This window comes from Hypanus sabinus, chromosome 26 (genome assembly GCF_030144855.1).
Source record: "Hypanus sabinus isolate sHypSab1 chromosome 26, sHypSab1.hap1, whole genome shotgun sequence".
NCBI classification, from domain to species: Eukaryota; Metazoa; Chordata; class Chondrichthyes; order Myliobatiformes; family Dasyatidae; genus Hypanus; species Hypanus sabinus.
In genome coordinates, this window is record NC_082731.1 from 28,668,841 (window position 1) to 28,691,887 (window position 23,047).

At 45.3% G+C, this 23,047-nt stretch overlaps 1 gene segment (V, D, J or C); it reads right to left on the reverse strand.

The window, feature by feature from the left end:
• Positions 1-6,746: 6,746 nt before the first annotated feature.
• LOC132381352 (Ig heavy chain C region, secreted form-like) lies at positions 6,747-22,808 on the reverse strand. The segment is given in 9 exon segments: positions 6,747-7,417; positions 8,072-8,392; positions 9,913-10,230; positions 10,319-10,621; positions 14,218-14,517; positions 15,397-15,708; positions 21,774-21,834; positions 22,226-22,530; positions 22,638-22,808. Coding segments are annotated over 9 exon segments (2,352 nt in total).
• Positions 22,809-23,047: the final 239 nt, after the last annotated feature.

Genomic DNA, 23,047 nt, shown 5'->3' on the forward strand with positions numbered 1-23,047 from the left:
TGCCCTTCTGCTCTGGCAGACTGTTCAGGCCATTACTTCCTACAAGCTGAAACCCAACAACATGAATGGCAGTGATGCTTCATTCCCAGATGAGCTCAATGCCATTTATGCAAACTTTGAAAGGGAGAATAAAACTACATGTGTGCAAATCCCTGCAGTGACTGGTGACCCTGTCATCTCTGTCTCGGACACCAATGTCAAAACAGCTTTCAAGAGGGTGAACCCTCATAAGGCATCAGGCCCTGATGGTGTACCTGGTAGGGAATTGAAAACCTGTGCCAACCAACTATTGGGAGTGTTCAAGGACATCTTCAATATCTCACTGCTGCAGTCAGAGGTTCCACCTGTTTCAAAAGAGTGAGAATCATTCCAGTGCCTAAGAAGAGCAGGGTAGCTGCCTCATTGACTATTGCACAGTTGCACCTACATCTACTATGATTAAATGCTTTGAGAGGCTGGTAACGGCCAGAATCAACTCCTGCCTAAACAAGGACCTGGACCCACTGCTATTTGCCTATTGCCAGAATAGGTCTATGGCAGATGGAATCTCACTGGCTTTCCACTCGATCTGCTGTATGTCAGGATGTTGTTTACTGAATACAGCTCGACATTCAACACAATCATACCCTCAGTTCTAATCAACAAACTCCAAAACCTGGGCCTCGAGACCTCCCTCCACAACTGGATCCTTGACATCCTCACTGGGAGACCACAGTCAGTGTGGATCTGAAAGAGCATCTCCTCCTCACTGACAATCAACACTGGGGCACCTCAAGGATGTGTGCTTAATCCACTGCTCTACTCTCTCTGCACCCACGACTGTGTGGCTATGTACAGCGCAAATGGCATTTATAAATTTGCTGATGAAGTGTTGTGGGCAGAATTTCACGGTGATGAGGAGGCATACAAGAGCAGGGTAGATCAGCTGGGTAAATGGTGTTGCGACAACAACCTTACATTCAACATTAGTAAGATGAAGTAATTGATTGTAAACTTCAGGAAGGGGAAGTCATGGGAACACACATCAGTCTTCATTGAAGGATCAGCAGTGGAAAGGGTGAGCAGTTTCTGGTTCCTGGGTGTCAAAATCTTTGAAGATCTATCCTGGTCCAACACACATATTTCTTTATTTGCATAGTTCCGATCTCACCCTTTCTCTCTTCTTATATTTCTCTCTGTCTCTGTTTCCACTGGACTCACAAGATGAAAACAGGAGAAAGTGCAGACCACCAGATTCCATCCTCTGGGCTGAGATTTCTGGGAATTCATTCCCTCTGAGGGAAGAAATTTCCCTGACCCCAGTTTCAAATGCCCTGCCCCTTACTTTGTAACTCTGTCTCTTTGTTCATTGCTCTGTGACAGGCAAAATTCTCTCAACATCTACCCCTTCGTGCCCCTTTTACATCTGATATGTTTGAGTCCAGAAATCTGGATTCTTCTCAAATGCACTCAATGCAGACACAAACTGTCTGGTCTTGGTCATTATCTGACAGTCATTGAGTCTCAGAAAGGTACAGCACAGAAACAGGCCCTTTGGCCCATCTGGTCTGTGCCGAGCCATTTAAACTGCCAAGTTCAATTGACTTGCACCCAAACCATTGCCCTCCATACCCCTCCCATCCACGTAACCATCCAAACTTCTCTTAAACATTGAAATCGAACTTGCAAGCACCACTTGCTCTGGCAGATCATTCCACACTCTCTCAAATCTCTGAGTGAAGAATTTTCCCCTCAGGATTCCCTTAAACATTTCACCTTTAACCCATGATCTCAAGTTCTCGTCCCACCCAACCTGAGTGGAAAAAGCCTGCTTGCATTTATCCTATCTATACTCCTGATAATTTTGCATACCACCATCAAATCTCCCCTCAGTCTTCTAAGTTCCAAGGAATAAAGGCCTAACCTATGTAATCTTTCCTGATAACTCTGTTTCTCCTGTCCTGGTAGCATCCTTTTAAACTTTCTCTGTACTCTTTCAAGCTTATTTACACCTTTCCTACAGGTAAGAGACCAAAACTGATAGACAGTAGACAATAGACAATAGGTGCAGAAGTAGACCATTCGGCCCCTCGAGTCTGCACCGCCATTCTGAGATCATGGCTGATCATTTACTATCAATACCCAGTCCCTGCCTTGTCCCCATATCCCTTGATTCCCCTATCCATCAGATATCTATCCAGCTCCTTCTTGAAAGCATCCAGAGAATTGGCCTCCACCATCTTCCGAGGCAGTGCATTCCACACCTCCACAACTCTCTGGGAGAAGAAGCTCTTCCTCAACTCTGTTTTAAATAACTGACCTCTTATTCTCAATCCATGCCCTCTGGTACTGGACTCTCCCAACATCTGGAACATATTTCCTGCCTCAATCCTATCAAATCCTTTAATTATCTTAAACATTTCAATCAGATCCTCTCTCAATCTCCTTAATTCCAGCGTGTACAAGCCCAATCTCTCCAATCTCTCTGCGTAAGACAGCCCTGCCATCCCAGGAATCAACCTAGTGAATCTACGCTGCACTTCCTCAATTGCCAGAATGTCCTTCCTTAAACCTGGAGACCAAAACTGTACACAATATTCCAGGTGTGGTCTCACCAGGGCCCTGTACAGATGCAAAAGAACATCCTTGCTCTTGTATTCAATTCCCCTTGTAACAAAGGCCAACATTCCATTTGCCCTCTTCACTGCCTGTTGCACTTGCTCATTCACCTTCATTGACTGGTGAACTAGGACTCCTAGGTCTCTTTGCATTTCTCCCTTACCTAACTCGACACCGTTCAGACAATACTCTGCCCTCTTGTTCCAGCTTCCAAAGTGGATAACTTCACATTTATTCACATTGAATGACATCTGCCAAGTATCTGCCCACTCACTCAGCCTATCCAAGTCTCCCTGTATTCTCCTAACATCCTCTTCGCATGTCACACTGCCACCCAGTTTAGTATCGTCAGCAAACTTGCTGATATAGTTTTCAATGCCCTCATCTAAATCATTGATATAAATCGTAAAGAGCTGTGGTCCCAATACAGAACCCTGTGGTACCCCACTAGTCACCTCCAGCCAGTCTGAGGAACACCCATTCACTGCTGCCCTTTGCTTTCTATCTGCCAACCAGTTTTCTATCCATGTTGAAACCCTGCCCCCAATGCCATGAGCTCTGATTTTACTCACCAATCTCCTATGTGGCTATGTGGCACCTTATCGAATACCTTCTGAAAATCTAGGTACACAACATCTACTGGCTTACCCTCGTCTAACATCCTTGTTACATCCTTGATCAGGTAGAGATTTTTATTCTTCACGTATATGAAGGATGTAATTAATAAAGTTAAGTAAATTCAATTCAAATCAAATTCGGTCTCACAAATGTCTTATACAACTTGAACATAATATCCCATCTACTGTACTCAGTACTTTGATTTGTGAAGGCCACTATGCCAAAATATTTCATTATGATCCTATCTACCTGTGCCTCCATTTTCAAAAAATTATGGACCTGTATTCCCACATCCCTTTGTTTTATTGCACTCCTCAGTGTCTTATCATGCACTGTGTAAGACCTACCTTAGCTGGTCCTACCAAAGTGCAACACCTCACACTTGTCTGCATTAAATTCCTTCAGCCATTTTTCAAACTACTTTACCAAATTTTCCAGATTGAATTACAAGCTCTGATAATCTTTCTTGCTGTCCAAAACAGCCACAAATTTGGTGTCAATTGCAAATTTGCTGATCCAGTTAACCATATTATCATCCAGATCACTGATACAGATGACAAACAACAATGGACCCAGCACCAATCCCTCCGAGACTCCGCTCATCACAGGCCTCGAGTCAGAGAGCAAACCATCTACTATCACTCTCTGGCTTCTCCCACAAAGCCAATGTCCAATCTAATTTGCTGCCGCATTTTGAATGCCATGCAACTGAACCTTCCTGACCACCCTCCCATTTGGGATCTTGTCAAATGCCTTGCTAAGGCCCATGTAGATAACATCCACTGCTTTTCCTTCATCAACTTTCCTCGTAACTTCCTCAAGAACCTCCATAAGATTGGTTAAACATGCCCTACGCACACAAAGCCATGCTGACTATACTTCATCTGTCCATGTTTATCCAAATACACATATATCCGGTCCCTTAGAAGACCTTCTGATTGACTTCCCGCTACAGATGTCAGGTTCACTGGCCTATAATTTCCTGGTTTACTTTTACTGCCTTTTTTAACCTATGGTACGTCAGCTATTCTCCAGTATCTCACCTGGTGCTAAAGATGTTTTAAATTTCTCTGCGAGCCACCACCCCTCCCCACAAATCTTAATTTGCTTAAAGACAGTAAACCTCCTCCTCTGTAACCTGTAAAGGGTCCATGTCCTCGCTTCTGCTTTGCCTCACTTCTGTAGACTCTCTGTCCATCTCCCAAATAAATACAGATGCAAAAAATCCATTGATGATCTCCCCATCACTTCTGGCACCACACATAGATTACCATTCTGATCTTCTGGAGAACCAATTTTGTCTCTTGCAATCATTGTGCTCTTGACTTATCAGTCAAGTCCCTTGGGATTCCCCTTCACTTTGTCTGCTAGGACAACCTCGTCCTTTCTTTTAGCCGTTCTTATTTATTTCTTATGTGTTTCCTTACATTTCTTATACTCCATAAGTACCTCATTTGTCCCTACCTGCCTATACCTGCTGAGCACTTCCTTGTACTTCTTAACCAGGGCCTGAATAAAAGATCAAGTATCACACACTCTCTGTTGGGATTTCTATGTACTGATTAAGGAAACTTTCCTGAATACATTTGACAAACTCCATCCCTTTTGTAGTATGGGAGTCCAAGTTAAAATGTGAAAAGTTGAAATCACCTACTATCATAACCTTATATTTCTCGCAATAGTCTGTGATCTCCCCACAATTTATACCTTTACATCCTGCAGGATGGTTTATAATATAGCCCCATTAACATGGCCATATCTTTCTTATTCCTCATTTCCACCTGTAAAGCCTCACAAGAGGAGTTCTCCAGTCTCTCCTGATTGAACACTGCTGTGACACTTTCATTGATGTGTAATGCCACACCTCCACCTTCAATCCCTCCCACTCTGTTACGTCTAAAACATTCGAACCCCAGAATACTGAGCTGCCTGTCTTGCTTCTCCTACAACCAAGTCTCACCAATGGCCACCATATCATAATTTCTTGTGTTGATCTCTGCCCTGAGCTCATCTGCCTTTCCCACAATAATACTTGCTTTGAAATATACGCAGCTCAGAACATTACCCACTGTCACGTGACGGGTCAAAGAACCAGGAGAAATGGAAAACACATTGGAGTCTGGTATTGCTATAAACTAATAGTGTTTATTAGTAACTACGCAATACAGTACTATAAATGCAGATATATTTGAACAGATTAGCAGTGAGATGTGTTTGTGTGTGTGTGTGTGTAACTAGGAGCGAAACAAGGCTCTTTCAAAGCTAGGGGTAAATAGATAGAGTTTTACGATGATGAAGAGAGTTCAGTTCAGTTTGAGGTAGTTATTTGAGTAGCGTCGGAGAGAGAGGGGTGATGCTGTCGATTTTCCCATTGCCTTCCATGGTCTTCCGAAATCCCTGTTGTTCTCCGAAGTCCTGTAGAAGTCACTGATTGTGACTATAATAACATGTGACCATTCTTCAGTGATGGAATTATTACCCAGACGAGGGTGGACACACAAATAATTCCCCACCGGTCACAACTTTTTACACTGCTAGAGCCACTGATCGATTTCCCCAAATCGATCCTCCAAAAGCCCCCACCTTCCTGTGGGCGCAACAAAGCTCATTCAGTGTCCGAAACTGTGTGTCTCTGTGTCTCAGTGGACCTGGTTCTTATCGCCACATGTTGGACAGCAGCTGGTCATCAACCTGCACCACCCTCCTCTCTCTGCAAGAACTTTGCAAGCAGGCAAATGTCCTTGGAAAGGTAAACAATTTGTGGAAAAACCACAACATCAATCTTTCGAGCAATGTCTGTCTCTCTCATTGCGTTGGACACCTCCTTCTCTCTCTCTTTAACAGCTCAAACAGTGTCCAAAAGTCAGTCTCATTCCCCCGACATATTAAAGTGATAGACCACAGAAAATATGAACCCTACATAACACTGACACCACACTCAACTTTTTGATTCCTGACTTTGTCTGATGTCTGAACAAACTCTGACTCCACAACCTCTCCACGATCTGTTCCTGCACTCTGGTTCTCATCTCCAGCAACTCTAGTTTAACCAGCCCCCACCCCTACCATGCAGCACAAGCAAACCTTCCCACTAGGATATTAGGCCCCCTTCAGTACAGATGCAAACCGTCTGCCATGGCAGACAGAGAGAGGTTTAACTGCGCCTTTGCAATAGAATCGTTCCCAGCAATGGTACGTTTCATTTAGTTAGTGACACACAGGCACCAGATGAGGAGCAGCAATCTTAGTGTGGACAAGGAGCCCTCAAATAGCAATCCGACATCTTTGAAACAAATATGACGTTTGGTAAGTGGTTTCAACTCTCAACTCTTTGTCAGATGCCATAGGTTCTAATTTCTTTGACCATTAGTTGACAGCTGATGCAGGAAGGGTTTAGACACCAGAGATATAAAGACACCGACTTCTCACTGTGTGGGTCACCCAACGACACCTCATGTTGAAAGTTCCTTATTTCCCATTTCCAAAAATCACAACCAAGACATTTTCAAGTTATATTTATTGCACTTGTATCAGTACATTGACAGATACAAAGATTTAATACATTGTGCAGCCCCAGACAGGGTTGAAATCTATTCAAACATGGCAGAAGAAGGTCTGAGAATGTACACACAAACTCAGAGATTTGTGGTGAATCATGTTTGTAGTTTAATTTGGTTCTTGATCTTAATTTCATTCTTAATTATTTTGAAAGGTCCAAATTTTAATCATGTTTTAATCAGCTAAATAATCCTCTGTGAGAATTAATAATCATAAAACTGACAAAACTAGGGTTTCATGGATTGAATCACACAGTGTTACACACAAGATTTGAAACTATCAGTCAGAACAAGTGAGACATTGACCAGGGTGGGTTTGCTGTGAGATTTATTGATGCTTCGGAACAGGTTGGTTGTGAGCGACTCATGACCCACCACACAGGAGAAAGTGGTGCCGCTCTTCCACTCCTCAGGAGAAACCTTCAGCTGACTGGTCATTGTGTTCCAGCCTCTTCTGGGGTCTGTGGTCACCGGCTGGTTCACAAACCCTGTCTTCAGAAGGGTGTCATTGGCCATCCAGGCCACATAGATGTCTGCAGGAGAGAACTTGGTGACCAGGCACATCAAGGTCCCAGTCTGATCGGTGTCTACCTCATCCGATGAAGGGGGGAGGAGGTAGACATGAGGACGTGTCACAACATCACCTGGAACAGAGAGAATCTCAGTTAGAATGAATCTTCCAATAATTCCCTCCTTACCCGACACATTCTGGTCTTGTACCAACATGAACAATTTCTAAATCTGAGAGACTTCACTTTATCTGAAACTAAAGGCTTTTCCCTTTCTGCTCATCATTGGGATTTGTGGGGTGGAAGTCTTGAACCTGCTGCATTTTAGAGCTCCCAGCGAGGTTAGTCCATTCAGTTCAATCAATGGGAGTCGCTGAACACAGCAACTCGACAGAAAGTGGAACTCAGCCCCTGGACTTGCATCACCCTGTGCTGTTTGTTGCATCTCCCCTGGAGCAGGGGTGGCAGTCTCAGCTGTGTACGTGTAGAGGGAGTGAGAACCTGTGGAACTCTCTCCCACAGAAAGCACTTAAAGAATTATCATGTAATATGTTCAAGAATGGGTTGTGTATACTTCTTCATGTGAATGGGTCAAAGGATATCTGGAGAAAGCAGGAACAGGAATTGAATTCGGATGATCAGCTGAGAACAGACTGAATGGTTGGGCAGATCGAGAGACCCGGTGACCGATTCCTGTTCTCATTTTCTATGGTCTATCACCCTGCTGGATGGTGATAAATATGTCATATTGCTGAGATCAGACTCACACTGAATTCTGTCCACACGTACCTGTGTCCTTCCTGATGGATTTCTTCACCGGTGTTGGCAAACTCTCATCCTCTATCACACACGAGAACTCAGCCCCATTGTTCCACTCTGCAGCAGGGACTGTCAGTCTGCAGGTGATCATGTCTTCACCTCCGTTGCTGTATGGACCCAGTGTCCTCACCCCATCTTCCCTCTTCCTTCCGTCCACCTGCCAGGTTACCCTGAATCCCTGTAAATCACTGTGAACCACCTCACACAGAATGGTTGCTGTCCTCTTTGTCCAGATCTCTTCGAAGGAAGGTTTGCTTAAAGTGACTGAGGGGTGGGTACCTGAACATTCATCTGGGAGAAACATCACAATTATTATTTCCCCATTCCCCAATAGATGAGTTTCTCACTGGCAAGACCAGCATTTCTGTTCGTCTCTGGTCAATGATTTGCCAGTCCCATCAAGATGAGATGAGACCAATCTACATTGGTGAAGAAAGGAACCTTCCCTAGGGTAGACACCCTGAGGGAATGTAAATGAACAAGATTGGCGCTTGCATTGTTTTTGCAGTTTTATGGTCACTTAAACTGTTACCAGCAACTTATTAAAACAAATACAGAAAATAACCAGTATTTCAGACTGTGTCGGTGGAACAGGAACAAAGATTCAAGTGAAAATATACTTCATATTTCAAAATGGAAGTAGCAGAAAGATTTATTTTTTGTCACAAATGCTTAAAAATACCTTTTTTCACTCAAGGTGTAACCAACATTTGCTTCTGCTTTGTCAGAATGTTGTGTGTTCAAGCCGCCCTCCAGAGGCTTCTACACATTGTCCAGGCTGACTGTTCCCACACAGGAGCAGAGGGAGAGCTGCTCTGCTGGAAATTCAGTCACAACTCAGGCACTAATCGGAGGCTGGGATTATGTTCAAAGGCAGAGGGAGGGTGCATTTTGTAGACAAGTATTGTGGATCTCCAGAGTGCCTGTCCAGTGAAATGATCCAGATTCCCCTCAGGTTATGGAAGTATTTTCTGGGATGCACTTATTTCTATGGTGAAAGCCTGGATTATGTTGGTTGAAAGCAGAAACAAACAGATGATTGGCCATTTTTCAGTGTCATTTGAGATTAAAAAGATTAAGGCGTTGAGGGTGAATGTGAATTAGGAATTCGGCTCACTACTCTATGAGACTTCACTCACCTCAGCACTGAACTGACTCTGCAGCTGCGGCCTGCAGCCATCGGCACTCACCTCAGCACTGAGCCTGGCTCCGTGGCCGTGGCCTGCAGCCATCGCTGAACTGGTGACGTGGCTGTGGATTTACTTTAGGGGACTCTGCGTTTCAGGTTCTGTGGATTGTTTGTTTAAAGTTTATTGTTTGCACAATTTGAATTTTAGAATTATAGAGTTACACTGCATGGAAACAGATCCTTTGGTCCAAGGAGTCCATTCTGACCAAGATTCCCCATCCAAACTAGTCCCATTTGCCACTGTATGACCCATAACCTTCTAAACCAGAGGTTCACAAACTGTGGTGTGCAAACCCCTTGGTTCAAGGGTGGGGTCCATGGCATAGAAAAAGGTTGGGAGCCCTTCCAATCCATGTACCTGTCCAACTGTTCTTTCACTTTCACACATTGGATGTTTGACTCTGAATTCTATTGTGTTTCTTTGTTTTGTGAGTGTCTGCAAGAAGAGAATCTCAAGGTTGTATATGGTGCACAGACTTTGATGATAAATGTACCTTGTATTTTGTACTTTATCAGTTCACTCACATAACTAAACCAGAACTACACTGTAATTTAGTGTTGACCTTGAATTCATAGCACAATGTAAACAATTTTGATGATGTTGTGAATACCAGGACCTTACCTGGGACGTTCTTCACTTGCTTCTTGATACTGCTGTTGGAGGGGGGATGATTCACTGTACAGCTGAAGACTGATTCTGTCTTCCACTCCTGTAAACTCACGGTCAGGAAGTGTCTGGCACTGAAACTCCACCCCTGCTCCAGAGTGGTCGGTGTAGCTCTGGTGTTGGAGGTGATCACGGTGCTGCCTTTCTTCCAAATAACATTTATTTGGTCCGGGAAGAATCCAGAGACCACACACTCCAGTGTGGCCATTTTCCTTTTCTTGGTCTCTTCCTGAGGTGGAGGCAGCAGTCTGACCTTGGGACTTTTTACCTCGACTGGAATAGACAAGAAAACAAAGGAAATGTCAAACATTTTGACTCAGGTACCTAATGCTGGCCATTTAATCACTTGTCTCTTACCCACCTTTTGTACTATTGGTCCGTGCTGACACTCGGGAAGATGAAGGAGATTCCTGAGCAGAGCACTCGTACTCCACCCCACTGAACCACTCCTCCACACTGATCTGGAGTTCACTGAGCACTCTGTATCGGGACCCCTCCCTCTCCGCTTGATGGCTGTGAACTCCTTTAGTTTCCTCCTTCCCGCCCACGTGCCAAGAGATGTGGATATCTTCAGGATCTGTACAGAGAACCATGCACTTCACAGTAGCAGTCTTGTCGATCCACATCTCTTCAATGTCGGGATTTTGAATAAAGACTGAAAATTCTGTGGATTAGAAATGGAAATGCACAGAATCTTACTGGAGATATTTCTATTGGGCGTGTTAGGTCAAGACAGATCATCAGTACAGGACAGATGCATTTACTGCAAAAAGAATAACAGAAACACCCAGGACTGAATCATTTCTCTCATATTCCTCCAAGTTTTGATTCAGAAAAGAAAATCAGAACAAAGGATGTGCTAATTACGTTTAGAATCCCTTTCTAATAACTGTACCAATTGGTTCACTGTGAGACAGAGAAGCATGCAGATTTCTCAGCAGAGACACAGCTCAGTATATTCTTTGTTTGGAGACTCAGTGCCATTGATCAGTAACAATGAACACTGTGTATCAATGAGAATCCCTTTCTCCATCTGGGCTGAGCCTGGGATTCACTCAGTTTAATAACTTCACATCCCGACATTTCAGTCTTACTGTGACTGTTCCTCTCCCCATCTCTGCAACCTTCACCGCCAACACAAACTTCAGAAATCATTGTATTCTTTCAACTCTGCTCAATCATACATGGGCACTACTTTTGCTGGTGCCTGTGATTTTAGCATTTGTGCTTACAAACACGGAAGCCTCTGTCCCTCTAGAAATGAACAGCCATGGTCAGAGTGTGTCGTTAAGTTGCTGGGCTGATGAACTGGCAAAATGGGTTCAAATCCCAACCTGGTGGATGGGAGTTTAAATTCAATTCATCAATACTTTTTGGAATAGAAAGACGTCTATGGAGGTATTTGTAGTGTCATTCCCTGTGATAACTTCCAGAGAGAAGTCCCATCTGATCCGGCTAGTCAGTGACTCCAGACCTGCAGCAACACAGCTGAACCTGAATCACCATCAGGAATGAGGCAGCAAGTCCCTCAGTTCCAGAGCGATCAGTGATTGATAGGAAATGATAAATGAATAAAACAGCTCTTTGATCAAGTGTTTGGTCACCTGTCCTCTGGGTTAGTGTCGGTTTTGTGTGAAGTTGTTGAGGCCGTCTCCCTATGCACGATCATCAGTTCACAGATATTCCAGCTCTCTGCACTTTGTGTACACCATTTACACACTCGGTCACCTTCGATAACGTGGGGTGTCTTTGCTCTTCGACATTTAGTGTGGAGGCTGATTGTGTTTGTGTCACGGTTGAGACCTTCAGTGAGACTGTGAGTCAGTGTCTTTGTCTGAAGAAAGAGCAGATGTAACACACACTGTCCAGTCTGACTGGGACGGATCATCTGACAAAGTATGATATGTATTTCTTAACCTTTCCCATTTCATTAAGATTATGCGCAATTTTCCTTTAAAACAGGAAGTCCATGCGTGCAGTCTAGATGATCATTGTTGTCGTGTAATATCACATATTTGCAAACCTCGGTGTACACTGAAGGGTCACGGTATTGTGAATCCTAGTTTAACGAGCACTGTGATGTTATTAAACATGTTTTCTGCAGGTTTCTCAATTAGGTCCCATATCAGACTGGTCTTGATGTTCAGCAGTCCCTGGGAAATGCGATCCCCTCATAAAATCTGACCGAGTCAAGATCGCTCCCCTTATTGCTGAATGCTGGTGTTATTCCACAAGAAGCATATAATCCTGTCAATGTTTGGGTAATTCTATCAAAACATTCTCTTTTGGACACTTCTTGGGATCACTGAGGTTCCCTCTTGAACTGAATTCAGTGTCCTGCACATGGATCAATGTAATTTTGCAATTGGACAGGAGACTGGTTAGACCCCTGTGTCTTGCCTCACCAATTTGTCTTGTGCCCAACATTATCAAAGGGTCATCCGTCCTTTGACTGAGTCAATTTGCAGTTTCAGCCCCATTCACCTTCATCACCTCGTGCCTCACAGCCTCTGGGTGAAAAACTGGTTCCAGTTCTTGCTGACTGGAGTCAGACAGGAGGGAATCTGGCCAAGGAAACTGGAATTGGGATCGGAGTCACACTGAAGCAACAATGTACACAAATGAATGAGTGTATGGACAACCAGAAACACAAGAGATTCTACAGATGCTGGAAATCTTGAGCAACACACACAAAATGCAGGTTCACACAAAATGTGAACACGGGAAATTAGGCAGCATCTATGGAGGGAAATAAACAGTCGATCTTTCGGGCCGAACGGCTTCACCGGTACTGGAAAGGAAGTGGGTAGAAGCCAGAATAAGAGGTGAGTAGAGTGGAGAGGAATACATTCTGTCAGATGAGAGGTGAGACCAGGTGAGGGGGAAAGGGTGTGGATGGGGAGGGGATATGAAGTAAGAAGCTGGTGGGGGATAAGTGGAAGAGATAAATGGCTGAAGCAGAAGCAGAAAGAATCTGACAGGACAGTGCACCATGGAGAGAAGTGTTCAAGTGGAGGGGAACCAACTGTAGATGATAGGCAGATGAGGAGAAGTGATAGAATGAGGCAGTATTTAATATGGCAATTAGAAAAAAAAGGGAATAAAGAACCGGGGTAGATTACTGGAGGTTGCATAAATTAGAACTCAAGCTATCAGACTGGCAGATATCTGGATGGAATATGAGGTGTTGCTACTCCAACCTGACTTTGGCCTCACCAGGGCAGTAGAGGAGACCATGGACAGACATGTCAGAATGGGAATGGGAAGTCAAATTTAAAAAGGTGGCCACAAGGATAATAGAAAGTCAAATAGAAATATGATTGGAGAGGTAGTCCGTTTGAATCATGTGTTTTCATCTCTTGCTGTTAAATTTCCATCCCAATGGATACCAGGGGCAGGTCTGGAACCCAGTAGGTGGATTGTAATGAAATCAATGATGAATTGTATACGCAGCCAATCACTTTATTTCACACTTTCCTGCTGAACAATGATACTGTTGGGTTGAACCATCGGAGAATTGTGATTACTCTGGTAAAAGAACTTTGGCACAGGCTTCAAAAAACAGCTGGGACAGTTTCCACCTGGAAATGGAAGATTCATAGATTTAAATGTTAGATATTTTCAGCTCTTTTCCCATGCTTGGAAAAAGGGAGCCCCACATATTCCCACTCTCTATCCTCTGTGTATCGCATCCTATTGGGATGAGGTTGTGTCAGCCATGATAAATGCATGTGCTCTCTGAACCTGGTCAAGGATCTGAGGACACAAGGTCACAACATTCACTCGAGGATTGGGCATCAATTCAAAAATAATCCAGGCACCTACATTTCAGTGAGTGGACAATTGACAGAAGAGCCTCTCAGGAAACACTGAAACCAAAGTCTGGGGACTGAAGCAAATACAAAATTGCAGAGATAATTTTTGAGGAACTTACACCAATAAGACAGTGAAAAGGGGAAAGGGAGATTTTCTCCAGATGATAAAGCATGAGATGTGAGCTTTGCTCACTAACTTATTTTCATTATAACTACAAACAGAGACAACTAAAACTACTGAGACACAATCGACAGGTGACCCTAATCTTACACCTTTCCTGCCCAGTAGATGGGGTTAAAGCTGCTGGTGATGTGAGTTGATTCAAAGTGCAAAGATCATCTGTACATCACTCAACAAGTGACAGTAGGGACAGGAATTGTGTGGGAGTATCAGTTAAGTAGTTTAGTGCTGTAAGTTATTAATTTTTCTTCAGACATCACTCACCCTCTTGATACGTCATGTTGACCTGACCACTGAAACCGGAAGGTGTGTGATTCACTTCACAAGTATATTTCTGTTCCTTGGTCCATTCCTGCACAGGCACTGTCAGGTAAGCGATTGTTTCAAATCCACCATCAGATCTCCGAGTGGAAGGGAGAACGATGCCTTCTTGGGCAGATCCAGCTTTTTTCCAGGATACCTGAACGTTGTCGGGAGAGAATCCAGATATCACACAGCCCAGGACAGCATTTGCTTGACTGTGGATCACCTCCCGGGATGGGACAAGGGAGCTGAGCTTCGGAGCTGTAACACATTTAATATCTGTCAGTACATGATTGCTTTGCCCATGTTTTTGACTTAATTCCCCCTCATCCCGGGCTAGTTCCCCAATTCCAGCCCTCTCAAGTATGTTGTTAATTTACAGCTGATCTGATGATCTGATGGCTCACACCAGTGAGTGGGAGGGATGGGTGTATCACTTGGGACTCCCAACAGTGTGTCCCACTATGCTATGATAATGCAGAGAGGTGGGTCATGAGGTTAAGGTGCAGACCTGCCATGATCTAATTGTTTAATGGAGAATGACTGATACCAGCTCCTGTGAACAGGAGTACATGGTGTGGTACTGTTTCCACTGGTGAGTTTGGGAAAAACAATTTTAGTTTCAATGGGAAAGAAGAACAAATGCACAGGAGGGAATTATTTTGTTGTAACTGCAAAAGCTGGTTCAGATCTGTGAGAAGATGGTTAAAGAAGGGCAGTGGAGTGGATTCCTTCATCACATTCACCAGGGATTGCTTTTACCAGAAGAGGGGGCAGCTGCAGGGTGAAGGGGAAAGTGCAGGAAGAGTGGGGTAAAGTTTAAATTGTTGTTCTGTGCGCAGGGGTATGATGGGCCGGTGGTCTCTGTATGTGTACAGGAGCTGATCTGTAGGGAGGGTTTAGTGGGAGGGGGTGGTGGAGAGGCTCCTGAAATTAGACAATGGAGCAGATACAATGGAGGCAGATCCTGATACCCAGTTTCATGCTCATATCGACTTTCATACGTTTCTCACTGCCATTGTAAGAGCAGAATAAAGGAATTGGTTGCCATGCTCCTACATTAACTGACAAAGCTTCCTACTCCAGATTTATGTTCTGACATCAGTGCAGCTTTAAATATAAATTATTTCTGATACTAACGTTGAGGTTGAGGTTTCCGCCACTCCGCTGTCTTAATCTCGTTTGGCTTGTACCCTGCCTTGCAGTAGTAGACTTTATTCTTCCAGTCTGCCGCAGAGACTTCGAGCAAGCTGCTCATTGTGTACTTTGAATTTTGCCCCAACACCGCCGGGTATTTCTTGATTCCTGTGGTGATGTCCCCACTGTTAGTGGACCATGTCTGACTGATGCTCTCAGGCTGATAGTCCTTGACCAGACAGAGGAGCCTGATGCCTTGGTCAGATTCTGTGTTGCAGGAAGGGGTGATGTAGACTGATGGTGTGGACTTGACCTCTGAAATAGAAAGAAATTCACAGATGGTTCCCTGAATAAATGCATTACCGACAGAGAAAGGAGATGTTATATAAAGCAGTAATTCTCAAAATTATTCACCCCATCAAACAAAGCTGATATCACTTTAACACTCAGCTGTGAGTCTGTGTCGCTGAGGTAGGAGGGTGTGGATCAATCCCACAGTGGCAACTTGGACACACAATCCAGGCCAACACTTCAGTGCAGGACTGAGGCAGTGACTCAATGTCCGATTGGTCGGATTTCGGTCAAAATACCGAAGTTAATATCTGTCTCTCATCCAAGTACAATTTCTGATTCTGAAAAGTCTGTTAGCCCCTGATCAGCAGAGTTTACAGAAGAAGTAAGATTTAGAAGTAACTTATTTGAATAATTCTGATCTGTTCAGTGTTGCTGTTGATGAGAGGAGTGATTGGTGTGGATATAGTGGTACCTGGTCTCCAGCATCATGTGTGCAATATAGTGGAGGTTGGGAAATGGACTCTGCTTCTGAAATTCAACTCAACAGTCTATATGATACAGCTGACACTGCCTCACATATTTACCATGTGTGACTGAGCAAGAATTTCAACCCCACTAAGCCTGTGGAAACTACTGCGTAACTGGGAGTGAATAGAAACTTGCATCAGAAAGGACAGAGGAACTGGGGAAATATATTAGTCCAGACTCTGTGAAGAAGTGTCGGCCAACACATAGGATTCCTGGGCAGATAGAGAAATCTCAAAATGCCGTTAGATGTAGGTGATATTCTCACTGAACGACCAGCTCAGACAGTCCAGTGAGGAAATGTAGTTTGTGGCAATTCCCAACCACTTCAGGTGCAAAATACACTTGAAAGCACTGGTTCTCAATTCAATTCACTGGAAAAGGAGAAGTGTTGACTTACCAAGGTAGGTAAAAATGTCAGAATCAATTAATTAATTGACCAATTGATAGCTTTGACAGGTGGATATATTGAGGAGATGTGGTTTGACCAGTTGCCAGAATTACCTTCGACAGTGTTGTGGACGGGATTTGTTCTGACCCACCGACGTGACATCATTTACCTCATGATTGACTCTGTCAGTGATAGATTGTTGCTGGTGGATGAGGTTAAAATCACCCAAAAAGACTGTGTGGACACAGCAGAACATGCAGGAACTCTGGGAGTAGGAGACCAGTGGGAGAGTATGTGTCAGACAGTGTGAATTACAGAAGATGAGGCCTTTGTTGTCCAACAGTAAGATGGTCAACAGACACACAGAGGCTTCAGATTGATTCTTCTATCGAAAGGGCAGTAAACTCAACATTAGGAGGAGAAGTGGAGTGGTGGGAAGGTCACAATTTCAATCAGGAGCAAAATAATGAGATATTCAGTTCACAGTATTCACTCCGGGACGAAGACCATAAAATATTAAAATCTGGATTTCAAAATAGAATAAATGTAAATCAATAAATATAACAAGTAAATAGGAATCGATATAATTTAACTGGTCAATAATGACAGCTGCATTGTTTAGAACCATTTCCAGGTGACTCTGGGGACTGTGAACTCAGAACATTTGACTTCCTGAGTAAACACAGTTGATTCAGGTTGACAGGACAGGCAGAGCAGAGAAATGGTCCCTTTCTCATTCCTTCAGACTGAGCCTGAAACAACCAGTGAAATGCTGATGTCAGACTCCCCACCGGGGACACAACTTCTGTGAAACAGGGGGACAAGCTGACCTGTGCTGTGGGTGAAGTGTCACAGGAGAGAAAGCACAGGGCACAGTGCCAACTGGACCGTGTCCACACAGACCGGGCTGAATGGTGCTGATTCTAACCTGCTGGGACTCTCCCCACACTGCTACACTGGGCAAGGTGGGACCCGCTGGGTTTCTGGATGTTGGAGACTTGCAGTGAGGTGTATCGGGGCCTCAGCATTAAATAGCCTCAAGCAGCACCCTGCTGGGTCTCAGGGTCCAGAACACTCTGACGTTTGGTGCTTGGAAGTAGGTATAGAGGAGATGCCAGGGATAATTTTTAACACAGAGAGTGGTGTTTGCATGGAATGGGCTGCCAGCAATTGTGGAGGAGGCAGATACAATAGGGTATTTTCAGAGACTCCTGGATAGGTACATGGTGCTGAGAAAAATAGAGGGCTATGGCTAACCCAAGGTAATTTCTAAAGTAAGTACATGTTCAGCACAGCATTGTGGGCTGAGGGGCTTGTATTGTGCTGTAGGTTTTCTTTGTTTCTATTCCTGGTAATTGTGGGGAGGGGATTGTCTTGTGTCAATTCTGTCATGTAATGTAACAGGTTTGAAATATCTGGGAAACGTTAAAATTGATGTAAATTCCCGTGGCAACAATTAATTTAACATATTTTGCATAGAATAATAAATCTGAAATGTACTAAAATAGAATAACCATCCAGAAATCATTCCTCACGAAGCCCCTTCCCAAGGCTCAGAATCCCCAGTCAGATGAATGGGGAATGTGATCCTTTGTCAGGTCCAGCCTGTGAGGGAAATGTGGAGGTGGATTTCCCAGTGTTGCCCTCGGAATTCGAGTAGGACCCGTTGTCATGTGGCAGAGTGTGGTAATAGCTCTGGAGGCATCTGTCACTCAGTAAATCCTGGGGTACAGTGGTCTGTGGAACTCTGGGACTGACTCCAGTGTAAGTGGCTGAACACTGGTAATTCCCTTTGGAATTGCCAGCCGCAGCCAGCACCATTTCACCCACACTATCCTCAGCCTCCCAGGTACACAGCAGCTCAGGAACGGGCTGTTTAAAAGAGGTCTGAGGAACCTCACTGCTCTTTATTAATGTTAACCCCCGAAAACAACGGAATTGCTGAACCAAGGACCTGGGACCACTTGGATGACCTACAACCAAATAGTGTCTGTCTATTCATCTACTGCACAATCAGGATTCAGATAAGGATTTCCCAGTGGTGGGGAGCTTTAGGAACTGCAGGCTAAAAGTGACCATTCCCTTCCAACATCACCCAGACTAGATTGTCATGTTGTAGTTCAGTTTGTGGGGACAAGATGCAGACAAGTTGGGAGTTTAGTCCCCCCATATGAAGTGACACACTGCTGAAGTACTTGCTGGGCTGGGAAAGGCTCTGGGATGCTCTGGGCTTGTCGAAGTCAATGAGAAACACTTGTTTTCACCAAAACAAATTCAGTAAAATAAAACTGGAAACGGCATAGTTGCCAGAAATCAGACTGACAGGTCACTGATGTGAAACATTAACTCTGTTTCTCACCCCACAGATGTTCCCTGAGCTGCTCAGTGTTGGCAGTGCAGGAGGCACAATAATGTCAGTCAGTGAGATTTGCAGCTGAGGATCTTTTACATCCCGGGACCAGCAGGTGGTAAGTACAGTTCTGTCTGGATCAGTGTTCCTCTGGGTCTTTAGAAAAACACCCATCAAACTGACAGCAGGGTGCAGGTGTGAAGAGAGGAACTGGATCTGGGTGGGTCACAGGGTGCTGGGGTGAAGAGGGGAACTGGATCTGTGTGGGTCACAGGGTGCGGGGCTGAAGAGGGGAACTGGATCTGTGTGGGTCACAGGGTGTTGGGGTGGAGGGGAACTGGATCTGGGTGGGTCATGGGGTGCAGGGGTGGAGGGGAACGATCTGGGTGGGTCACGGGGTGCTGGGGTGAAGAGTGGAACTGGACCTGGGTGGGTCACAGGGTGCTGGGGTGACGAGGGGAACTGGATCTGGGTGGGTCACAGGGTGCTGGGGTGAAGAGGGGATCTGGATCTGGGTGGGTCACAGGGTGCTGGGGTGAAGAGGGGATCTGGATCTGGGTGGATCAGCTCAGAAAAAATTTGCAATGAAATGATACTTGTATTTGTACAAAATAATTGATGTTGAATCAGTAGATCAGGGGAGATGGTCTGATTTTAGTCAGTATTGCAGTAAGTGGATATAACATTGGGTAGTATGAACAACACATGGGAATTTTATTTATTCATTTTTTGGGATCCGGGTTTTGCCGGTAAAATCTGAATGAATTACACATCTGAGCTGCCATTCAGAGGGCATTTGGAGACAAACACATTGATGGGTCAGGAGTCATAAATAGGCTCAAAGGGTAAGGATGAGAGATCCCCTTCCCTGAGGGACATCAGTAAAACTGAAGGGTCATCTTTACTAATGACTAGATTTAAAAACAATACCAATTATTAAGATGTTGGAAATCTGACGGCAGATCCAAATCTGTTGCAGATTATGATGAACTGAGTTTAGATTTGTCAGTTTTGTTGTGGTGGTATCCGTGGACTGTTCATCCATCCCTCTGCACTACTCATCTGCTTTGATGTACTGCCCTGTTTCCCATCACTCCGAATCCAACCTTGTGCCTGTCCATTGGATCACTGTGTCCACGGTGTCCTGGACAATATTTCTCCTTCAATAACATCTCCAGAACAGACTGTCTGATCGTTCTCCCCTTGCAGTTTGTGGATTCTGCTGTGTGCAGAGTGGCTCCACATTCCCGACTCTACAACAGGGCTGTACTTTGAAACTACTTCATTGCCTGTGAAGAGCTCGGGGACACCATGAAAGGTGTCTGTAAATGTCAGCACTTTATCTCACAACCACTTTTACTGAAGCACCAGCAACACTGGTTAATGTAGGAAAACACTTGTAAAACAAACCCAGTCGGGGGATGGAGGAGAGCAAGAAATTAGAGCAGTTGCTCTGTCTGTGAACTGAGAATAAGCAGTTCATTTGAACAGTGAAGTTCAACTCGTGTCCCGTGAGCTGTGATGAGACAGGTTGGGGGAAGCTTCACTCTGTGTCTAACCTCTGCTGCCTCCGCCCTGGGAGGGATGGGGCAGTGCAGAAGGATCTTTGTATCTAATCCGTGGCTGCCAGGACAGGACATGGGAGCTGTAATCTGCATTTAACTCATGCTCTGTGTACCCTTGGGTGATTGTTGGAATCCCTTTGAGGAAGAATCTCCCAGATTTACAAGATAAATACTGATTCCATTGAATGACAGAGCAGAGAGTGAGGCCATTCATCCGATAGTGTCTGTGCTTCCCTTTCGCTGAGCAAACCCAATAAACCCATTGGTCTCTCTGCTCTTCCCTGTATCCCTACAAAAGGCGGATCTCCTCCTGTTTCCTCTCTACACTCACTATTGGCCACCACCATCATTCAGGCGGTGTGTTTCAGATCACAAACATTCATCAACAAACCTTCCCTTAAATGCTCGCCTACTACACATTATTGACTTGAACGCTTCCCTCCCCACCCCACCTGCACCACTCCCCCCTCCCCCGCCCACCAATGCAAGGCTGCCCGGAATGTGTGAAGGAATTGTGATTTCAATTCCCTGCCTTACCTTTCCTGCACCACTTCCCCACTGCCTTCTCACTCCAAAATTCTTCCCCACCATACCCAGCCTCCTCACCCATCAGGGAATAAAACTAAAACCTTTATCCCATCAATTAATCCTGGGATATCGCCGATACTTTTGCTGTATCCCGGGACGGACCTCAGGCCGGACATTACATGATGGGACTGACACCCACCTGTACCCTGGGGATATTGAGCCATCAACCAGATCATACATGTGTAACCATTCCCTCAGATTATGTCTCAATCCCATTACCTTCAACATGAAAGCAGCCGACAGTAAAACCCGATCCCAATAACTTGACACGGAACAGATCCATTGTTGTCACTGACAGGGAACGAGTTCAACTGCACTGAAACGCTCAGCCCCTGAACGTGGCTTCAGTTGGTGCTGAGGATCAGAAGCCAGACTTGAACCAAACACTGAGCTCACTCAGCACAACCGGCCGGTGTCAAGGCACAGTCTGGTGACAAGATCCGACCCCATTCCCCTGAGCCTGTTCCCGGTCTGTGGACAGTTCACTGGTGGGGTGGGGTATGTACCCTTGTACTGTTACTGGGCTCTAGAGAAACCCGCCGGTTCGGGGAGATTCATGTACTCGCTCTAAATATCTCACTGATTTCAGTTAAATCACGGAATTCGCAAAAACCGTAAATAAATAACATTCTAGTGCTTGAAGATACAATTGAGAAGTTGGTCTTACCTGAAGTCACTGTCAGCGAGGTTCCTCCGCCCCAGTAGTCAAAATAATCACAGTGCCCCGTCTCGCCATTCACCCAGTGCAGTAACTTCACTTGCCCGTCACATCCAATAATCTCAGCAAAATGTCAACATGATCCCTGTCCGGACCGGGAGCAGCCGCTTCCTGGATTTCCATCCCAAACTCCGTCCTTGTCTCTTCCTGGCGTGTGATTAAAAGAGGCATTTCCACAGTTTTCCTGTCTGCGGACACCGGCTCTCGCCATCACCCAGAATCAGAGTCGAATCCTTTTTGGGCTTTTAATTGTCCAGAAATGGACATTTACACCCAGCAGTCCGAGTCAGGCTTCAGGGATTTGACTCTGGGAAGCAGCAATGCGGAATCCGTGGAGACAGACTGCGCTGCAGCCGCTCCTTTGTCGGGACCAGTTTCTGTTCAGCTTCCCATCACCGTGCTCCATTGCGTCTCGCACAGTAAAAGGTGGCCGTGTCGTCAAGTCTCAGGTTGTTCATTTGCAGATAGGCGGTGCTGCTGTCCTTGGAAACCTCGAACCGGCTCCGGAATTCAGGCGCGTATTCCTTGCTACCGCCACTCGTTATGCGCCCCACCCACTCCAGCCCTTTCCCGGGGACCTGTTTCACCCAGTTTATGATATAGCTGCTGAGGCTGAACCCTCTGACCGCACAGGACAGTGTGTGAGACTGTCCGGGCTTTACCACCGCTGACTCGGGCTGTGTCAGCACGATGTCGGACCGCACGCCTGTTAATAAAAGAGCAGAAATTAATAAAATGTTCCACGGGCAGAGGTTCACAAAGCCTCCGAGAAACAGCCGGTCGCGGGTGGGCGACAAGCCGCGGGACACCCACCTGCCAGACAAGACAGAAGGAGACAGAGATACGGAACGACCCCCATCGCCCTGATCACTGAGCCGGACTTGGACACTGTTGAGATCGGCGGCTTCAGCTCAGGCCGGCTTTGTCCGGAGCCGCAGTGAGCGCTGTTTAAATAGGGACGTGGGCTGTGAGTGAGAGAGGGAGCCGCGGTTTGAACAGGCTCTCACACACTGAAACCAGAGGCGCAGCTTCCTGTCCCCGCCCACAGCAGCGATTTCAATTCCCCAAAAGGTGTTTGTCTCTGCAACAGGCGGCAGGTCAGCGGCAGGGACCAGATCCGGATTAAAGATCTGTCACACTCTGCTCGATTCATCAATTTCAGTGATGAACAGTTTGTGTAAACTGAAACACAGAATTCCAGCGAGAGAGAATCAGAGACACCA